Source organism: Eutrema salsugineum, unplaced genomic scaffold (genome assembly GCF_000478725.1).
Source record: "Eutrema salsugineum unplaced genomic scaffold, Eutsalg1_0 scaffold_13, whole genome shotgun sequence".
Lineage (NCBI taxonomy): Eukaryota > Viridiplantae > Streptophyta > Magnoliopsida > Brassicales > Brassicaceae > Eutrema > Eutrema salsugineum.
Window position 1 is genome coordinate 6,637,496 of NW_006256885.1, and position 18,134 is coordinate 6,655,629.

The 18,134-nt window shown below is 38.9% G+C and overlaps 6 protein-coding genes across 9 annotated transcripts; all 6 read right to left on the reverse strand.

Moving 5' to 3' along the window:
- Positions 1 to 298: 298 nt before the first annotated feature.
- LOC18024212 (BTB/POZ domain-containing protein At3g09030) lies at positions 299 to 1,998 on the reverse strand. The gene has a single exon (XM_006407655.2). It carries the CDS (start codon positions 1,922 to 1,924, stop codon positions 539 to 541), a length of 1,386 nt encoding a protein of 461 aa, XP_006407718.1. The 5' UTR covers positions 1,925 to 1,998; the 3' UTR covers positions 299 to 538.
- Positions 1,999 to 2,181: 183 nt separating this feature from the next.
- Positions 2,182 to 3,605, reverse strand: LOC18024213 (lactosylceramide 4-alpha-galactosyltransferase). Its single transcript, XM_006407656.2, has one exon. The coding sequence runs from the start codon at positions 3,542 to 3,544 to the stop codon at positions 2,315 to 2,317; it is 1,230 nt and encodes a 409-aa protein (XP_006407719.1). The 5' UTR covers positions 3,545 to 3,605; the 3' UTR covers positions 2,182 to 2,314.
- Positions 3,606 to 5,575: 1,970 nt separating this feature from the next.
- On the reverse strand, positions 5,576 to 8,013 carry LOC18024214 (putative serine/threonine-protein kinase). The gene is made up of 7 exons (XM_006407657.2): positions 7,782 to 8,013; positions 7,573 to 7,697; positions 7,205 to 7,317; positions 6,880 to 7,090; positions 6,550 to 6,787; positions 6,328 to 6,478; positions 5,576 to 6,089 (listed from the first exon to the last, which is right to left on the reverse strand). Exons 2-7 carry the CDS (start codon positions 7,643 to 7,645, stop codon positions 5,703 to 5,705), a joined length of 1,173 nt encoding a protein of 390 aa, XP_006407720.1. The 5' UTR covers positions 7,646 to 7,697; positions 7,782 to 8,013; the 3' UTR covers positions 5,576 to 5,702.
- Positions 8,014 to 9,695: 1,682 nt separating this feature from the next.
- On the reverse strand, positions 9,696 to 13,431 carry LOC18024215 (mucin-5AC). The gene is made up of 6 exons (XM_006407658.2): positions 13,387 to 13,431; positions 11,973 to 12,094; positions 11,710 to 11,866; positions 11,260 to 11,365; positions 10,201 to 11,142; positions 9,696 to 10,111 (listed from the first exon to the last, which is right to left on the reverse strand). The coding sequence occupies exons 2-6, from the start codon at positions 12,061 to 12,063 to the stop codon at positions 9,851 to 9,853; spliced, it is 1,557 nt and encodes a 518-aa protein (XP_006407721.1). The 5' UTR covers positions 12,064 to 12,094; positions 13,387 to 13,431; the 3' UTR covers positions 9,696 to 9,850.
- On the reverse strand, positions 13,341 to 16,104 carry LOC18024216 (protein yippee-like At3g08990). Of its 4 annotated transcripts, none has more exons than XM_024159360.1 (6): positions 16,010 to 16,104; positions 14,706 to 14,820; positions 14,242 to 14,285; positions 13,809 to 13,917; positions 13,674 to 13,729; positions 13,341 to 13,550 (listed from the first exon to the last, which is right to left on the reverse strand). In XM_024159360.1, exons 2-6 carry the CDS (start codon positions 14,799 to 14,801, stop codon positions 13,469 to 13,471), a joined length of 387 nt encoding a protein of 128 aa, XP_024015128.1. In that variant the 5' UTR covers positions 14,802 to 14,820; positions 16,010 to 16,104; the 3' UTR covers positions 13,341 to 13,468. The 4 variants fall into 4 exon arrangements, with proteins under 4 accessions (XP_024015128.1, XP_024015126.1, XP_024015129.1 ...); XM_024159358.1 differs by lacking the exon at positions 16,010 to 16,104 and adding an exon at positions 15,410 to 15,439; XM_024159361.1 differs by lacking the exon at positions 16,010 to 16,104 and adding an exon at positions 15,070 to 15,176.
- On the reverse strand, positions 15,701 to 17,800 carry LOC18024217 (mitochondrial inner membrane protease subunit 2). The gene is made up of 5 exons (XM_006407660.2): positions 17,653 to 17,800; positions 17,030 to 17,235; positions 16,880 to 16,952; positions 16,248 to 16,407; positions 15,701 to 16,125 (listed from the first exon to the last, which is right to left on the reverse strand). Exons 2-5 carry the CDS (start codon positions 17,181 to 17,183, stop codon positions 16,048 to 16,050), a joined length of 465 nt encoding a protein of 154 aa, XP_006407723.1. The 5' UTR covers positions 17,184 to 17,235; positions 17,653 to 17,800; the 3' UTR covers positions 15,701 to 16,047.
- Positions 17,801 to 18,134: the final 334 nt, after the last annotated feature.

Here is an 18,134-nt window from a genome sequence, read left to right on the forward strand (position 1 = left end):
AGATTTATATAACCTTAATGCTGACATAATATTGAGTACTTAAGATCTACAGTAATTAATGCCCTTAAAGGGTATAATCATGGAGAGATCATAGATCATTAGATACAATGAAGATATAAGAACGAAGGTAAGATTTTTTCCTTTCTACCGAGATCACTTTCCACCACAAGTGCTTCCACGGGGTAGACCTTTAACATCATCACTTATTGTTCTTGAACTTAATTTTCACACACAGCTAAAATCCAACAATAGTTTCTTGTCAACATGGTCTTTTTGTATTGTCTCTAAAATGGATGGATTCGTAAATTACCGTAAATATCCACTAGAATCAGAAATTTACAAAGACTATGAATCCATTTACAACATAAGAGGGCTCTGGTGAATTTTACAACAGTAAAGTTTGAATATTGATGTTGTTCTTCACTCTTCAGGTAGGCGATCAGTATCAGACCCTGGAAAGTTTGAAAATTTGACTCTTTCCTATTTTCCCGGGAAAACAGAGCCGCTTGATCAATGTTCTTCCCTGTTTGGGAAAACATTACTCGACCGATACCAAACTTGAGAAATTACAACTTTCCCAGACCTCAACACCTTCCATATATTCCCGAGAAACAAACATCCGATCACCTCCGGCTTCAATTTTCGAGATCATCCCTCTAATGGAATCTTCTTCCTTGTCTACAAAGTTTCTTCTACGAATCGGATCGCCACGTATATTATCCTTAACACTCGACCATACCTCTAATGCGCCACCTCTCGCGGCCCACACTTGCTTTCTGTAACAATGTACGACGCTGTAACCCCCTCCTCCTCCGTCGTCGGACTTCCACGCGCCGGGATTCTCGTCTGACACATATACCCATGGATCTTCACCTAATTTACGAAGGTCTGCCATTCCCAGGTCACCTGACTTGGAACATACCTTGTAGAGAATCGAATCTTCAACGTCGACGTCCACGTCAGCCAAGGCGTCTCCGAACCTGCTGCTTCGTCCCGAACCTGGCTCGCTCGTCTCCCACACAATGTTCCTGGATCTCGGGTCCCAGATCCTGATGTAGCCGGAGCATCCAAACACCCCGCGCTGGACCGCGGATCCAACTAAAAGACCGTTCGTTGGCACCCACCGCAGTTTTTCCGGTACGCTGGTTTTGGCGGAGCTTCCAGATTGCTGGCCGATGACGGCGGCGACTTGGAGAGTGGATTTGTCAATCTGGAGAACGCTGTTCTCTCTGTGCAGGCAATCGAAAGATGCGAACACTCCACCGGACGAATCGGCAACGGCGGCGACTCGTGCCTTATGGATCCTCGGATCTTCCGGATCCGTCCAGTGGGTAGATCCGACGTAACGACCTCCGGAGAGATCGTAGAAGTGAAGTCCCGACGCGGATTCAGATCCGATAGCCGCCGCCTCGGCCCACACGCGGCAGATCGACGTGATATCGTTGAGATGCGTACGGACGGTTCCAGAGTGAGAAAGACTCCAATCGTAGACGGAGATCTGTCCGCCGTGAGCGATCCACAGAGAGGCGTCTCCGGCGGTGGCGGTGAAAGCGGAGGGAACTCCGTCAGCCGCGGGTGTGATGGTGGAGACTAGAGAAGCATCGATACCTAGCAGCGGGGACGGAAACATCGCCGACCGGAGGAGTGACTCCACGCCGTAGTACAGAGCCTCATCGAGTAGCTCCTGCTTGGAGAAAACGCCGGAGGAATTAGCTGGGAGCCGTCCAGTACGGAGGAGATTGAGGATGACGGCGAAAATCTCCGGGTCACGATCGATGAACACAGGAATCGAACCATGGGAGGTTGGAATCGTGAGAGCAGCAAGGAGAGAATCTGGGGAGGTTGATTGAATGGTCGATACATTGGTTTCGAATATCTCGCCGCCGACGTTGAGCTTCACGCGCTCGCCGTCATCGGGAGCCATCACTGGCCGGTTTGAGCTTCGATTCAGCTGAGCTACTTTGTCAATTGGGCTGGGGTATTGTGACTGATGACGTGTCAATATATGGGCCTTGCCAGTCTTTATTGGATATTTATCGGCCCAAACTTAAAACGCCGACCAGTTGTGCAGCTGGGATCAGTTTCATGATTGAATATTTTTCTTATTTTTGACATCTATTTCATGATTTTATTTCCGTTGAGACATTACATTTTCTCTTTTTTTTTTTGTCTAGATGGAGGTGGATTAATTTTAATTTCGTCGATTTTTCTTGATTCGACGTGTTTCAGTTGGAGAAAAAAATTGAGGAATTGATTTTTAATTACAGTTTACATGCTATTCTACAATGTAATTAACTTACAAAGTGAAAGAGTATTATGATACAGAGGATTTCTCACAGATGACACAATGATCTGAAACAATTTTATCCATGGCACTTCCTTGCTCAATTTTGAATTTGCTACTAAACTTATTCCACAAATGCAACCCGTAGCTTCTCCTCTGCATTTCAAGAACCTTGACTTGGACTCTCTTCGAGTCCTTCTCTGTTCTTGGAACCTTGAAGAGCTTCTCAATCTCAACCCAATTCACAGAATAAAACGCAGGAGGTGTCATGATGGTGAAGTTATAGCCATCAGTTCCTTCAACAGCTCGAGCCACTCGAGATACGAGGTACGGTCCGTTATGACCCCAAACGTTTCCGTTGAAAGTCAACGCGAACTCTTCAATGCATTTTCGCAAGAGAGGATGATTTTTGTCGAAGATCAAAACCGCATTGTTCAATCTCGTCCAGTTTCTCGAAACCGGTTCGAGAGTCTGCGCACCGATCACGTTCCTCAGACTTTTAAAACTCTTCAGAACAATCATGTCTGTGTCCAGATAAACACCTCCGTATTTGAACAGATACGCGAGTCTCATGAGATTTGACAGATTCTGTGCTAACGAGATCTTCCCGGGATCTCTTTTCCCTGTCTGAACCTCCTCAAGCCACGATTCTCCAGCCGTGTCCTTGAGCAGAAAAGGCAAATCCGGTGTCACCGCCATAACTCTGTAACCTCGATCAAGAAACGGTCTCAAGGTTCTAAACCCTTGAGGAGAATCCATTGTCGATGATAAAATGATCAAACAACCTCGAGGATGAGATTTAAAGACGCTTTCGACGGATAAAATCTCTCTCTTGCCGAACAATTCCGCAGGGGAGATCCACGTCATCATGAAGTTGACCTCACAATCATCTCTCAAAAACTCTGTTGTTCTCAGTTGAAACTTTTCCGACACGCCTTTGCCTCCAAAAATCTCGAGGACCTGAAGATTGTTATCCTCGTTGACTGTGACACGCTGCTTGATCGAATACTTGTTGTTGTTGTTGTTGCCTTGGCTTAGCTCCTTCTCTGATCTCAGAGGTAAGTAAGGAACAACTGTCTTGATCTCTATTGTCACCACCTCTGAGAAATCTCTCACCGATAAATTAGAGACGATAACGATCGTGAAAACGATCAGAGCTATAACTGAGGCAGCAAACGCTGTGAACAATGATGATCCAGAGCGGTTTAACCGCCGGTGATCAAACATAGCCGTGATTTTCTTCGTGATTTCGTTATCCATTTTTTTTTTTTTTTGAATATGGGTGATGCGGAGAAATCAGTTTGCGAAGTCTCTGTTTTCTTGTTTTCTTATATGTTTGTGAGTTATATTTTTTGCTTTGGTGTTGAAGCTGTCGTGTTTTGAAAAGTTCTTAAAGCCGCCAGAGGACGAGGAAGTCTAACGTAGACTTCAATATGTTATTGTCAATAAAACTTTCGTCATATAACTAAACTAATGGGGACCATAAGTTTAAATAAACGATCATGATTTTTCCATACGTATTTATGTAAGGGCTCAATCTTTTGACGACTTTTCTTTCATCATTTCATTGATTATATCCACAACCATAATGACTGAATAATTCGGTTTTAGTTCTGTTTAAATATCGGATTCAGCTTGAATAATATCAAAAATAGCTTTCGTTTTAGATTATACGTTTTAAAAAAAATAGTTTCAGTCAGGTTTTTGCCTTTGAGACTTGGGTTTGGTTTTAGTACTTATCGAAAAGATAGACTAAACCTATGGTTCTATCGGTTTAATTGTCATATTGGTATTTTGCTAAGTTTTTTGGATTTGTAAATTTAATTAGTGAACACAGCCAAATTATCCATTGATTTGATCGCTAGTTTTTTCTTTGCTAGAAGCTGAGGATTTTAAGTAATTCTTACAATTGTTCTTGTAAGGAGGAAGCAACTTTTTTATCTTTCTTTTGATATGGTCTATATTCTTATAGCTTTAATCATTTGTTGTTAATTATAGGCCGCCTTTGGTGGAATTCTAATAAGAATTGTAGTTTATTATAAATAAAAAAACTCCGGAATGATAAACGCGCTATAACGAGAAGGCATCTAAAACCTTAAAGTGAGGTCTATGCAGTAGATGTGTGAGGCACTTTCCTTCCTGTTAGATCATTATAGTTCAATTTTTTTGTTTAAATAAGAAAAATTGTCCAATCCATCCTTCGTAAGTATGGTTTTTATTTCTTCGAACAAAGTAATTGAGTTGGAAAATTAAGGAGAGAATATGAAAGGTTGAACAAGTCCACCTACATTTTTCATCCACAACTTATCTCATTGTTAAGATATGAGAGCATCTTGACTTTGACAATTGAAAGGATATATAGTTAGGTACATAAAATCTGTTCCCAGTGTATTAGACTTTTTTCATTTTTTTTTTGACGTACATTATACGTATCTCATTATTTGTCGATAGTTGATATAAACTAATAAAAAAAATTCAGTTATTGCATTCAAGAATGTTGCGAATAATGCCAATTATAATTTATAATAGCTGGCCTTTCGGACATAGGAAATATGTCAGACAACTAAACTAATATTGGTCAGATGGGCCTCGTTGGTGATTCACCATAATCTATAACACTTATTATCAATTTCATTACTATCCAAGCATCACAAATTTATACAAAGCTTTTATTGAGCTGTTTTAGTTTTCTTGAAGCATAATAATTCCTGGAAAGATCAAGGATTCAAGATATTGTAGGCTCATCAGCTGAAGACACTGGTTACTGGAGCAAGACTCATCATCTCTTTGGGCAGAGCTGATTCCTGGAAAGATCAAGATTTCAAAGATATTGCAAGCTCTGCGCTGGTTAATCAGCATTGAGCTGTGATGTCAATCAATTGGCTTCACTTACATGTTTAATCAGGATTTGTGATTGCTGGTTAGACCGGTTATTGGAGGAGACTAAGGTAGACCAGTTAAGTTAGAGCAAACCGAGTTTGTTAGTCGTAGTAACGCATTCTGTTCGTTGCTATACTTGCTATGTTGTGATAAGATCACATTTTCAGTCTGTGAGATTGATTCATCGATCATTGTACACACTCTCTCAAAGCATTGTGTAGTGGATTGGTAGGAGTCTACCATAGCCGAGATTAGAGATTTCATTCTGAAACCTAAATATGTGAAAGTGTGTATCTTCTTGCTCTTGTTTTCAGTGTTTTAGATTCTCTGTTTCGACAAAGCTTATGGATCATTCATCAGTTCGTTGTTCCACGCTACATAGTATCATCAATTATTTCGTTGAGTTAATAATTTTTTTCTCACATAAAATTTGATTTGCTCTATGTATATAAAGAGATTAACACATCAGAGAAACTAATTAACATACTCAAGATATATAATTCTGCTCTATTAACAGGAAAAAAAAAAACAAAAATCATCATCTGGGAGCCATCTCTGTGATGCTCTGAAAAGAAATAATAGAGTTGGACGAGGAACCATGAGGAATGGCTGAGCTTTTCCCTTTGTAACGTTGTGTTGAAGAGCTCTCCTGTGAGCTGCCACCTGCAAGACCGAGGCCACGGTGGTTGCGTCCCTTGTTGACACCTCTGTAGACACCAGGCTCCGTTAAGGCAGCCTCGTTGAGGTTAATCTCTTTCCTGCAAAGCATCTCCACCACTTGCTTCATGTTTGGTCTCTTCGGTGCTGCGGCTTGAGTGCAGAAAAGAGCCACCTTGATGAACCGTACCACCTCGTCTTCCGGAAACTTGGTAAGGTCCGGATCCACGCACTCTAGTAGCCTCCCTTCTTCTCTTAGCTTCCATACCTGCCATGACCACAGTTTAAAGTCTCAGATCAAAGTTTGAGTTCGCATTTACATGTTAGATAACTGGATGTTTTTCCTCCAAACGAAACGACAACTTTTAGTATTTTCTTTGGTTAATAGTAAACGCAAAAAGCCAAGAAAACGTTTTTGCATTTACATTTTGGCAAAATGTATCATTTAAAACACTGACACAAACATAGAGTTATTTGTTGTGTGTTAAGAGATATGAGACTTTTACCCATTCGACCAGAACTAAGAACTCATCTCCAAAGGCGGCTCTGCTGCTACTACCACCACTTATGACCTCAAGCACAAGTATCCCAAAGCTGTAAACGTCTGCTTTTTTGGTCAATTGACCAAGAAGTGCATACTCTGGGGCCAAGTATCCCCTGCAGCCTAGGTTTCATCAGCTGAAAATACCTGGTAGAGGAACAATATGCTTATGGAAAACGATTCTTACACTGTTCCAGCGACTCGGGTACTGACATGAGTGACATTGTCTGGAAAAAGCTTTGCCAACCCGAAATCTCCAATTTTGGGAGAAAAGTCTCTGTCTAGTAAGATATTACTCGCCTTGATGTCACGGTGAACAACCTGAGGTTCGACTTCCTCGTGAAGGAAAGCTAAACCGGAAGCTGTCCCAACGCAAATGGCAGCTCTTTTGGACCAATCAAGCGGAACATATTTACTCCTTGAACCTAAAAAAAACTCATAAACAACATGAGAAAGAAAAAAAAAAAAACAGGACATGTAGTGGGACTTGGTAGACAAGAAAAGGAACAAAAGTTACCAAGCAAAACACTAGCAAGACTGTTGTTCTCAAGGTACTCATAGACGAGAATCCGATTGTTCCCTTCAATGCAGCAGCCAATGAGGGTAACAAGGTTAGGATGATGAATGTTCGATATCAAGTTAATCTCGGTCAAGAACTCGCGTGTGCCTTGTTTAGATTCTGCTGAAAGTGATTTCACAGCTACTTGTGTCCCATCTCTCAATACTCCCTGCAAGTTTCAAAAACCTTTTTTTTCATCATTTTACCAGAATTATATCATCAACATTTTTAAGCAGACTTGAGTTCAAAAATTTGTAAGCGAGGTTATCAATCATTTTCTCACCTTGAAGACAACTCCAAAGCCTCCACCTCCGATTCTTTTTGATGGATGGAAACTATCTGTGGCTGATCTTAATGAGTTATATGAAAACACCCTCACATTGTCGGTGCAAATCTCTGTTTATTCAAAAGGACAGAGATCATCAAGTTAAATTTTCATGTTTCCAAGCAAATGAAATCAAGAAGAAAATCGATTTGGTCAACCATTGTCAAATTCTGCAAATTCTTTAGCTCTGTTTAACAGAGCTTATCACAGAATTAAAAAAAGAACTTGTATAAAGAACCAATAACCTATAGACGAAACTGAGATGGAAATTTAAAACCATAGAATCATGGTGAACATCATCAGTATTCATCCAATTGTATGTATACCTTCAGCTTCTCGTTGTCCAAGACGATCATTTCCTTTGCATAAATCAAGAATTCCGAAGCAATTATAGCGCATCACAAACTCAGAGATGTTGTCGACAAAAACCACTCCAAGAACAGAGGAAATTCTGCAACAGAAGGTCAAATCAAAACCCAAACAAAAACCAGAAATGGGTTTGATAGATATGAAGTGAAAATTTACTAAAAAGAACCTCAAAATTGATTTGTCTCCTCGATACTGAATCTGGAAGAAGAAGAGGAAGAAGATTGTGGGTTTGTTTGAAAAAAAAAGGGAAAAAAATTGCTAGTGGAGAAAATCCATATAGCGCACGAAGACCAAAGAGTTAATCAAAGAGAAATCATGAGTTTGCTTTTTCAACTTTTTCGTGAGGAGGTCAATAAATTATTAAGCAACCAAACCAAACACAGAACAGACTGAGCAGTGAATAAGCAGAAAATGTATTTTTGCAATTTCTGCTGTTCCGTATTTAATTTGCTTTTGTTCGGCTGCTGGAAAAAGTGAGAAAAACAAAAACAAAATATAACTCGAAAGTGACAGGTACGCGACGAGACTATAATCAAGTCTTGATGATTTGATTTCTCTTCATTTTTTCCTCCTTAATTTGCTTTTTTTAGAAACTTTTTTTTTCTCATATAAACTTGTTATGTACTATGTTAGTTTGGAACCGTACATTATTAAACGTGATCAATATAATTCATTTACATAAATATGAAATACATATAAGTATTTTCTAAAAGGTATAAGCAAAAAGATTTCCGACAAACTTTTGTCGGCATCTTATTTATATTTGCAAATAGAAATTTAGTAAATTGTCATTTAGTTAACTAATTAGAAATAGGCATTTAGCAAATCTTTCTCGTCAAATAGTTGAGTTGTAGAAAAGTATAAGCAAGAAAAATGCATAAATAGATTTATAACATATTTTTAAGTGGGTCGTTACATCTTTACCATTGAGTCATTGACACATAATAATTACTATTAAAACATGAATTAATAGCTATAGTTAATCTTTCGATTACAAAACTACACGGCACATTAGTTTGACGTTCTTGTCGCCGTTCAGACTACCATGCATTTAAGTTTTTTGTCAACCTTTTCTAATATTTCGGGAAAATCAGAAAACGTCATCAAATTACCATATAATTGACGTCATCGTTACGTTAAAATGAAATCATGCAATGAGAAAATTCAAAATTCCAACTCCTGTTAAAGTTTTGGAAAGGAGTATTTTCTGTTTTCATCGTGCCTTGTGTCTTTCTTTTATCAGTATGTTTAACTATTCGTTTACTTTCATCAATTTCAGTCTGAAATTGACTTTGCGATTGTACATGACATCATCATTACGCGAAATGCGCCATTATTTGTTATGCGTTACCAGGCAAACAAAATTGAAAAAGTCCACAGAGCCAAAACTAGAAAAACAAAATTGACCAACAATCTTCATACATTTTAGTAATGTATTGACAGCAATCGTTATAAAATTATAATATTCACACGATTTTGTTAGAGTGGTGGCATGTAACTACTTGCTGGTCAAGTTAGGTATGATTTCTCGCTGTCTCTAAACATGAAGACGCTTCACCAAATCAAAATTCTCCCAGTGATTTGCTTTTTTTTTTTTGTTTTCCAAATAAACTGCCTTCTCCTTTAAACCAAACGAGACAAGTAACGAAGATGTTCCAATAAACCCCAAAACTATTTACATGTCTCTGATTCATGAATTCATCCAACATTGTTTGATTTACTAAAGCATTGGATGAACGGTAACCACTTTTGATCTTTGGCTTGTTTTGTTTGTTTGGTGTTATGTTGAATTCACGGGCTGGCTATGAACTGCAAAGTAATCTTTCACCAAGCTGGTCCCTATTCACAATTCTCTTGTGTGGTTTCAAAGAGAACCTTCTTCATTAGTGGTCGTTAAGATTGATGTAAAGGACGTTTTTTTTTTATCTAAAGACATAGAAATTAGAAGTCTGTCTGCCAATGTCTGACAATTCAGATCCAAACTACTCTGCAACTTGTAAATTAAAATAAGAAACAAAAATTCCAAGCAGCAATCAATAATTATTGGCCGATATTTTTTTTTTTGAAGAAACTGAGATTGATTCAAAATCACCACAACATCGAGTTTTGTATCGGTGAATTCATGTCGTTTGATAACATGTTAGTGAGAGAAAATAATTATGGAGGAAAAAAAAAATTGACACCGAGTTTCATATATTTTATCGCTTAGAAACAAGGGCATATAATAATTATAGGTCAAGATGTGAACTTGGGGAACTGGTTTCGAGGAGAAGAAAAGCTTCTCTCACTGAGAAGATCATCGTTTTCGGCTTCGTTCCCATCTAAGCAGAGAATGTTGATGTTATCAACACTCGGTTCAGATGAGCTGACGGTGCTGCTCGTAGCCATCGGAGAGTTGGTGACACTAGCCGGCCGGCTTCTCACGCTATACATTGACGATGCCGGAACTTTCGTCACAAGCGGCCGGAGATTTCCTGTCATGCCTCGTCTTATATCCTACACACGTTAGAAACCGAGACTCATAACGTTACCAGTGTCAGAAAAGACTCATAACTTGAGAGATTAGTGCAAGAATGTGATCGTACCATATGCCTTAAGGCCATATCAATTGAGCTCTTAGAAAGGTTTCTCCCATATCCAAGACTGTTAAAAGCCGAGCTAGATTTTCCGGTTCCTCTACCGCCGCTCTCTGTTAGCCGTGGTGGACCTAGTTTCCTCATGTTCACCACTCTCTCCACCATTTTATTCCCCATAGCCACTGGACTCAAGCTATCGCAGCTACTCCCTCCGTTGTTGGCCTTTCCTCTCCCACGAGCACCAGGGAGGCTTCCGTTGGTGTTCCCCACGATAGGCGCTCTACCTCTGGAAGGCGAGCAAGATTGCCTTCTTGAATGTCCTAAGCCACCACTGCCACGTTCTATGGAAGCAGATCTTGAGCCTGGTGCCGAGGCTACTCCAGGTCTGCCTCTTGAAGCTGAGACCGGCCTATCTGCTAAAGTCGTCCTTAGATTAGGTGGGGCTTCTAAAGAGAAACCAGGCATCTCAGGTGGTTTCCATGGCCTTGACGACTTCAGAGTTGGAGTGGGAGAAGTCCCTCGAGATGGAGCTTTACTAGAAACTATTGATGGACCGGTCGGGGTTGAAGGCCTGCGGGTCGGTGTGGTTGGTCTTGACACAGGTTTTTTAGAAGGTGCAGAAGATGGCCGAGTTATAGACCGAGTTGGAGTAGATGATCTAGCTGACCCGGTTGATGTTGCGGTGCGTGGAGCCGCAGTGGAGGTAGTAGCACGTGCGGCAGTTAAGGTGGCACGTGAGGTGGGTGTTGAGGATCTAGAGGTTGAAGCTCTGGTGGTCACAGGCTTTGTTGTGGAGGTGGATGGAGTTGTTGACCTTCTTGTTGGTGTAGAAGGTCTGCTCGTTGACCTTGAGCTACCTGATGAAGATGGTCTTCTGAGTCCAGCCACAGAGGAAGAGCTGGTGGGCTTATTATTATTCCCTGAGACCATCTCTTCGCGACAGTTCCCTAGCTGCAGAACCAAACAAGAGTTTCATCAATGCTTATAATTAATTATAAAGACAAACGTAAAACTTGGAACAGAGACATTTTACGAAATTGAATCAGTTCTGTCTAACAAGTTTCGTACTCGAGATTTAAGAGCAGTGGGGCGAGAATTGGGAGCATCAAGCTGATTCATTACGCTTCTGTGTGACTCTTTCTCAAACTGTGGAGTGCCCGGTGGCGTAAGCAGCCTGAACAAGAGACAAGAACGACAACGAAGATGATACCTTATCAGACCAGTGATCCATCGAAGAAGGCAAGACCAGACATTCGATTACACTATAGCAATAAGCTCGGATGTTGTAAAACTGAATTGCCTCTTTACGTAGTTGAAACTTAGGCTTGTGTTAATTTCAGTATAATTTGGAAAACTCAATCACTAGACGAATTATGTTCCCAAAATCCAATTTTTGTTTTTGTAATTTATTGAATGCACAGGCTGCAAATTGCAAAATCTTAGAACTCTGCTTCCAGATTTTTCTGATACTAAAAGTAGATAGATATTTTTAGAAGCGAAATAAAATGGAAACATTACCAATCGTAATCGGATTTCTCATTCTCTGAGTACAAGAAGTTCTCGGCAGCGGTTCTCCGGAGAGGAAAACGTTGGGACGACACCGTTTCGGAGACGCCCGAGAGCGCAGCTGCCACCGAAGTCGTCAACGCTCCGTTGATACTAATGTTATCAGATCCTAAAAAGAGGCAGAACAAATTTCAAACACCATTGCCGAGACACAGATATATACAGCTTATTAAATAAGTTTACATATATAGAAAGAGATATATATATACACGAACCTGCTAAAAGAGATTCTCCTCTGTGTTCTTTTTCGCGTCGACGCATCTCAAGGAACAGAGAGAGTTCCTCGTCTCTGTCGTGGCTCAACATTTTTGAAACCTGAGGTTGGAGCTTTCTGGGTCTTCGCAAGAACAAAAAGTCCCCAAAAAAAAAGAAAAATAAAACAGAATCGGACCAATCAGATCTGAGGAGATCACACTAAGGGGTCCTTGAGAGAGTTAGAAGACTAGAACAGCCACCAATGAGAACCATGAAGTCATTATAGAACAGAGGATAAGAGCCCAGAACGTTTTTTTAATTGGGTTGATTTGGAGAGAAGAGATAGAAATTTTTTGAGTTGAGGACGAAGAAGGGAGAGAGTGGGCAAGATGTTCTTCTCGACGAGTTTTTTTTTTTTCTATTATTTTGGTTTTAGTTCCCTTTTTAAAATTCCGATTTCAAACCAGACAAGCCTTAGTCGTACCATCTCCTCTTGTATTTTTCTCTTATTTTTATATTATATAATTAAATATGGTTTTTGAAAGTTTGAACAGAACACGAAGCATCGGGTTTAAAACGCAGAGGATCTAGCTCACGGGACACGTTGTGCAGTCTTTACCCATGAATATTCCATGTAATTACGACAAGGCCACTCGTGCTCCAAAAGGTTATTATATATATGCCTCGGCATTTGGTTAAAAGTTATAACTGTGCGGTCAAATTTGAAAAGCTAGTTATGATTGGTTTTTCCAACCCACTCGATACATTTTTATCCCACTCTAGGTACGATGAAGTTGAATATCCAAGTGTGGAGGCCTGGCAGAGAAACATCACTGAAAGTAACATCTGGTGATTTAATTAAGATTTCAGAATAAACTAGGAAACATGGCTAAAGAAGCTCTATCTTTTGATCAGTGTCCACTTAATACCTTTTTATGTTCATAGTTTTGTTTGATTTATTTAGTAAAAAATTAGTCATTTTAGTCTTTAGATACATATATTTTGAAAAAATTATTCTTTTGGTTCTTCTAAAATCATGTTTGCTAGGCAGGTTGTAGCTTACGGTTGACATTAGATAATGTCTCGTTTTACCACTTTAAAAAAATACTTATACTTCTGAAAGTGTACAAAAAATACCTATTCTTTTCTTAAGACATTTTATTCTCTATTTTTCACACAGGTCTTGTTACGAGTACTACGTAAATGTAAGATATGCATAAAGTAAAATTGGTGTTTGATTTGGAGATCGATTCATTCACTGATGTATGTGTCGTTAAGACATACCAATGAATGGTTGAATTCTAATTGCACAAAACAGTTTTCAAAAACGATAAAAAAAAAATTTATACGGATACTGATATCGAGTTTCAAAATTTGTATAAGAAATCTAAATTTATTTATCATATGAATATTTGGTTTCTTCTGTACGCTTACCCGAAAAAATGTCGAAATTTGCATTGACCACATGCTAATTAACTCCAATGTTTGGCTCGTAAAAGAAAAGAGAATCCAATTTTTACTCTTCTTCGTCGCTTCCAATCATCGGCTCGTCCTGGTTCATGTCGTATCCGTCTCCATCGGGTCCAAGCACTTTAAACCTGCTCAATTAGTTACGCCATTTTTCCATGTTAAGTTTGAATCGGTTTGTGATGGTTTCTTTTTGAGGGTCAATTCTGGTTCTAGAGAGAAATTAGGAGGTATAGTGTTGAAAGATCAACAACCTTTCTATGATAAATTTTCCTTCCTTGTACTTCTGAGACTTCTCATATGCAATTTCCTGTGGGAGAAAATGAAAATCAGCATCAAAAGAAGCACAAAGAGAGTTGTTCAATAAAACGAGTGTTTGAGTCTTTTACGTATTTCCAGCCAACAAGAGAGCCACAGCTAACGCAGAAGATATCAGCTACAGTATGCCAACCAGTCATCATGATGCGATGCTCCCTCTCTCCAACCGTCACATTGACACTACCAAATCATAAAAGGGTTGCTAATAATAAGGGAACCTTGTCACGAGTCCTTGTATGATCATGTCTGATACCGATTAATGAAAATGAGAAAGAAATCAGTTTCATATTGAGTGACTGTTTAAGTTTCATTTGTTTGATGTTTTCTTTATCTTAAAAAGGAGCATGAAAATGAGAAAGAAATCAGTTTCATATTGTTTTCGGTTGTAACAGAGGAGCAAGAGATTCTCTACTGTTAGGAAGTTCTGTTCTTAGAATTTATGAATAAAAATATTTCCTTTCTCTGGTTCTTTACTCTATCAATATCCTTCTAAGTATTACTTACACATTTTCGAAAAGATAGGCCCTTCCATGCTTGCAGTGAAATGACTGGAAACAACACAATCATGAACACAAGTCAGGTTAGCTGTCTGATCAATTCAAGAGCATTAATTGACTGTAAAAAGACAAGTATGAACACAAAATCATGGTGTGTTTCATCAATTCAACAGGAACAACAAAACAAGAGTGTAAGGATCAATTCCCAAGTTGCTTGTGCAGACCAGTCCGAAAATGCGAGTTATTGTTTCACTCATCTGCTTTCAAGGGTCAGTATCCGAGTTTGGTCAATTCAAGAGTATGAACGGGTAATTGTTTCCATTTCTCAAGTTTGTTTTTGACCAGTCTATAAAAATGCAAGTTGTGTGTGTTTCAATCGGAACAGAACCAAAACTAATTCACTTAGAGGAAAATTAAGTAGTAAAGTGATATGGAAATCAAGGCATGTAGGGAACATTCCAAGAAATTAACCTTTGAGAGTAGATCATCGGCAACTGCGAAATGTGTCTGGCAATGCTTGCAGCTATATATTTGTCCTTCGAGGTCTATCACGAATAGTCTTCCCATTTCGAACAAATCCACCTACCTAAAATACAAAAAGAAACACCAACAGATCTCAATTTCCGTCACAGTCACAGATCTTGATGAATATGAGGATATGCAAACAACTGAAGAATCTGATCAGATACGCCAATAAATTTGAACAGAGAAATGAAACAAAACAACCGAGAAAATTTCTCAACACTGCGAGACAAAACAATAACGACGATGGTGGAGAGAAAATAGAAACCAATGCTGAAAGGCGAAGAAGACAAATAATATCAAGGGAAATTACCCGAAAATAGTTGGCGTTTTACGAAATACAACATTAAAAAATTTGGTAGAGAACGAAAAAGTAAGAGATGGAAATCGACCAGAAGCGCGTTAATCTCGAGAAAAAGCTTCGATCAAAAATGTCAAAAAAAGGTAAATACTAGAAACTTGCGTACTTCGCAAGAGTATAAAAAAAAAATAAAGTAGGTGAGAGAAATGGAAAAGAAGATTCCTGGAATTTCCAGCGAAGAAAATTCCCAGACGAGGAGAAAATTCTTACGAGAAAGACAATTGAAATCTAAAGGAACAACCCCAAAAAGAAAATTGAAAAACTGGAAGAACCAAAACAAAATTGATCTTACCCCGAAGGAGAAACGCCAGAGCAGAAGAGGTTTCGAATTTTCCATGCATTTATAATAATTATTTGATTAAATAGGCTACATGGCTACTCGGCCCATGGCCTATTTATTTCAAGAATTGATTCATTTTAATCAGATTTATTACTTTACACGCGTAGAACAATTATCTATTACAGCATTTATCCCGAGGGAAATGCTACAGATCGGGTATCGGATTATGGCTTAATTAGTGGTGTTCGAACCGAACCGATAAAAAACCCTAAGAAATTGGAATTTCACCGGGAAAAACATCGTCAGTTATAAAGCTATGAGATTTTGTTAAACAACCGAAACGAACCAGAACCAATCAAAACCAGGGCCAAGTATTACAAGAAGGGCGAGCTAAACCTTTGTTTTAATCCCGAGTCTCGTCCAAGACAAAGAACGTGCTATAATTGAGAAGTGACCTTTAATTCCCAATTTCCCATTGGGGTATAATGTAAGAAAACATGTAGAAATGTGAATTTTTAGAGTTCCCATAGAGAATCTTGAGAAACATGGAGACGAATAGACCCGTTTTGATTTATTGAATGAACACCAGAAAAAATGGGGGAAAAATCGAACCTTTCAAAATTTCTCCTTCTTCTTACTCTCCATTAGCTTTATCTACCAATCTTGCTGACTCTTTGAGGAGGCCACACGACATGAGTGACCCGTCCACGAATTAAACCCAAAGGAATCTGCCAAACAAGTTTATCCCCATCAGTCACATGGGACAAGGCGTTGAAGAGTATCATATGGATCATCTGCGTTCAAATTCTACGAAAAAATATGTGTTGGGGTCCAGAAGCAGAGGACTTACAGGGCCATATGTTCTCGAGTCTAAGCTGGAAGCTTTGTTATCTCCTTCTACCCAACAATGTCCTTGTGGAACTCTGATCACATCATTCGAACTACTTATCCATTCACCAGGCATCCCGACTATCCTCTTTATGTATCTATCCTTGAAATGAGTTGGAGAGCTGCCAGAGATATGAAGTTCACTCTGTCAGGAGCTCATTGACATATTTCAAAATATATTATTTTTATTACATACAATACAATGTCAGAGGAATACTTTGAAACATATTTTGAAACCTGAAAGAGCAGAAAACAACTGAGGTTGGAAGCAAAAGAAAAGAACAAATACAAAGAGCTTGATTTCATGGCCAAATATTTAGACTACAGTATATAAAAGGTACAGTTTTTGTAGGCCATGTCCTGAGATTAAATATAAATGCACTTCATGATTCAGCACTACAAATAGATGGATTTTTATTTTCATTTTGCAAGGTTCTAGTGAATTAGTTTAAATAACATTGTGAATGGTGTAAGCATCTGAGAAAAGACAAAAGCAAGGGACCAACATGTAATCAAGTATTACTCAATATATAGTTATCTTTTGTTGTCAAAGGATGATGACTCAAAAGTGGCTTGGTATTAGAGGGAACATACCTGAACACTACAACATCACCACGCGCAAACTTGTAATCCTTAAGGCAAAATTTGTCAACCAGAACATAATCATCTGCACCAAAAATGAAACATCTAATAAGAAATAAGGAATCGTCTAATTTCAACTATATTGCCACCAAAAACACTTACCTAAATACGAATTTCGTTGGGGGTTGAATAATGGAGACATGGAATCTCCTCTTACCGGAACAACACTACAACATCTATCTGAAATGGTAAGCCCAATAATGCTTCCAGCGAATGCTTTCTTTGTCACTTCCCATACAAGTTTCTCGATTCCCATGTCCAAGATGGTCTATCTAATATGTGATTCTCAACAACAGGCATAGAATCATCTGCAACAAAAACCACAAGGTTTGATACATCTTTAAAATTATATTTCTAATACAAAATGACATAATCCATAACTTGCACCTGACAATAACCTTAAAAGTTTTCTTAATCCAAACCAATCGCTACGGTTATATCAAAGTGAAAACCATCTCCGATCAAACACGACGGTCTAAAAAACATAGCATTGGCCGATTTAAGCTCAAACTATGATGCGAAATGAGCTAAATCCAAATCGATCATGGAATTGAAAGGATTGAACTGAACTAATCTGAAACCTAGGCCTGATCGAATCGTTTAATGCAAGAGTCGGGAGTGGAAGGCTAATAAGCAAAAAAAAGGCAATTGAACCTATTCAGGAGAATGAAATCGACTAAAAAGACAATGCAAAATCAAACTTTTCTAAAATGATGGATAAAAACCTGGAAATTGACGAAGCCAAAGAGAAAGAAACTGAGACTTGTAACACGACTAGCTGCAAATCGATTTTGCGAAGAAGATTAGAGAAGAAGCAGAAGTCGCGGCAAAGGCAATGTGAAGAATCAGGGTTTTTCTTCTTTTGCCTTAAATCAATGCTTCGGACTTGGCTAGAGGGTTTAACTGGAACCATCAATTGCCCGGTTAAATCAGGAATTTTGGGTCGCGGGATTTGACCGTTTAAGTGCTTCCTTCTTTTTTCCCGGTTTTGGGAATCGAAATTATATACCGATTTGGTCTTTTCTGCCCATTATTACGAACACAAATTGTACAGACATGGTCCTCCTGCGATAAGAATCGCCGATCATCTGTTAAGTATAAAGACATTAAAATAATTAATTTGAGTAAAGCCTTTGAAATGTATTAGGCCTTGTCGTGTCTAGTCATGATTCGGAGGACGACTGTTCGCGGCTGAAACGCGGAAACC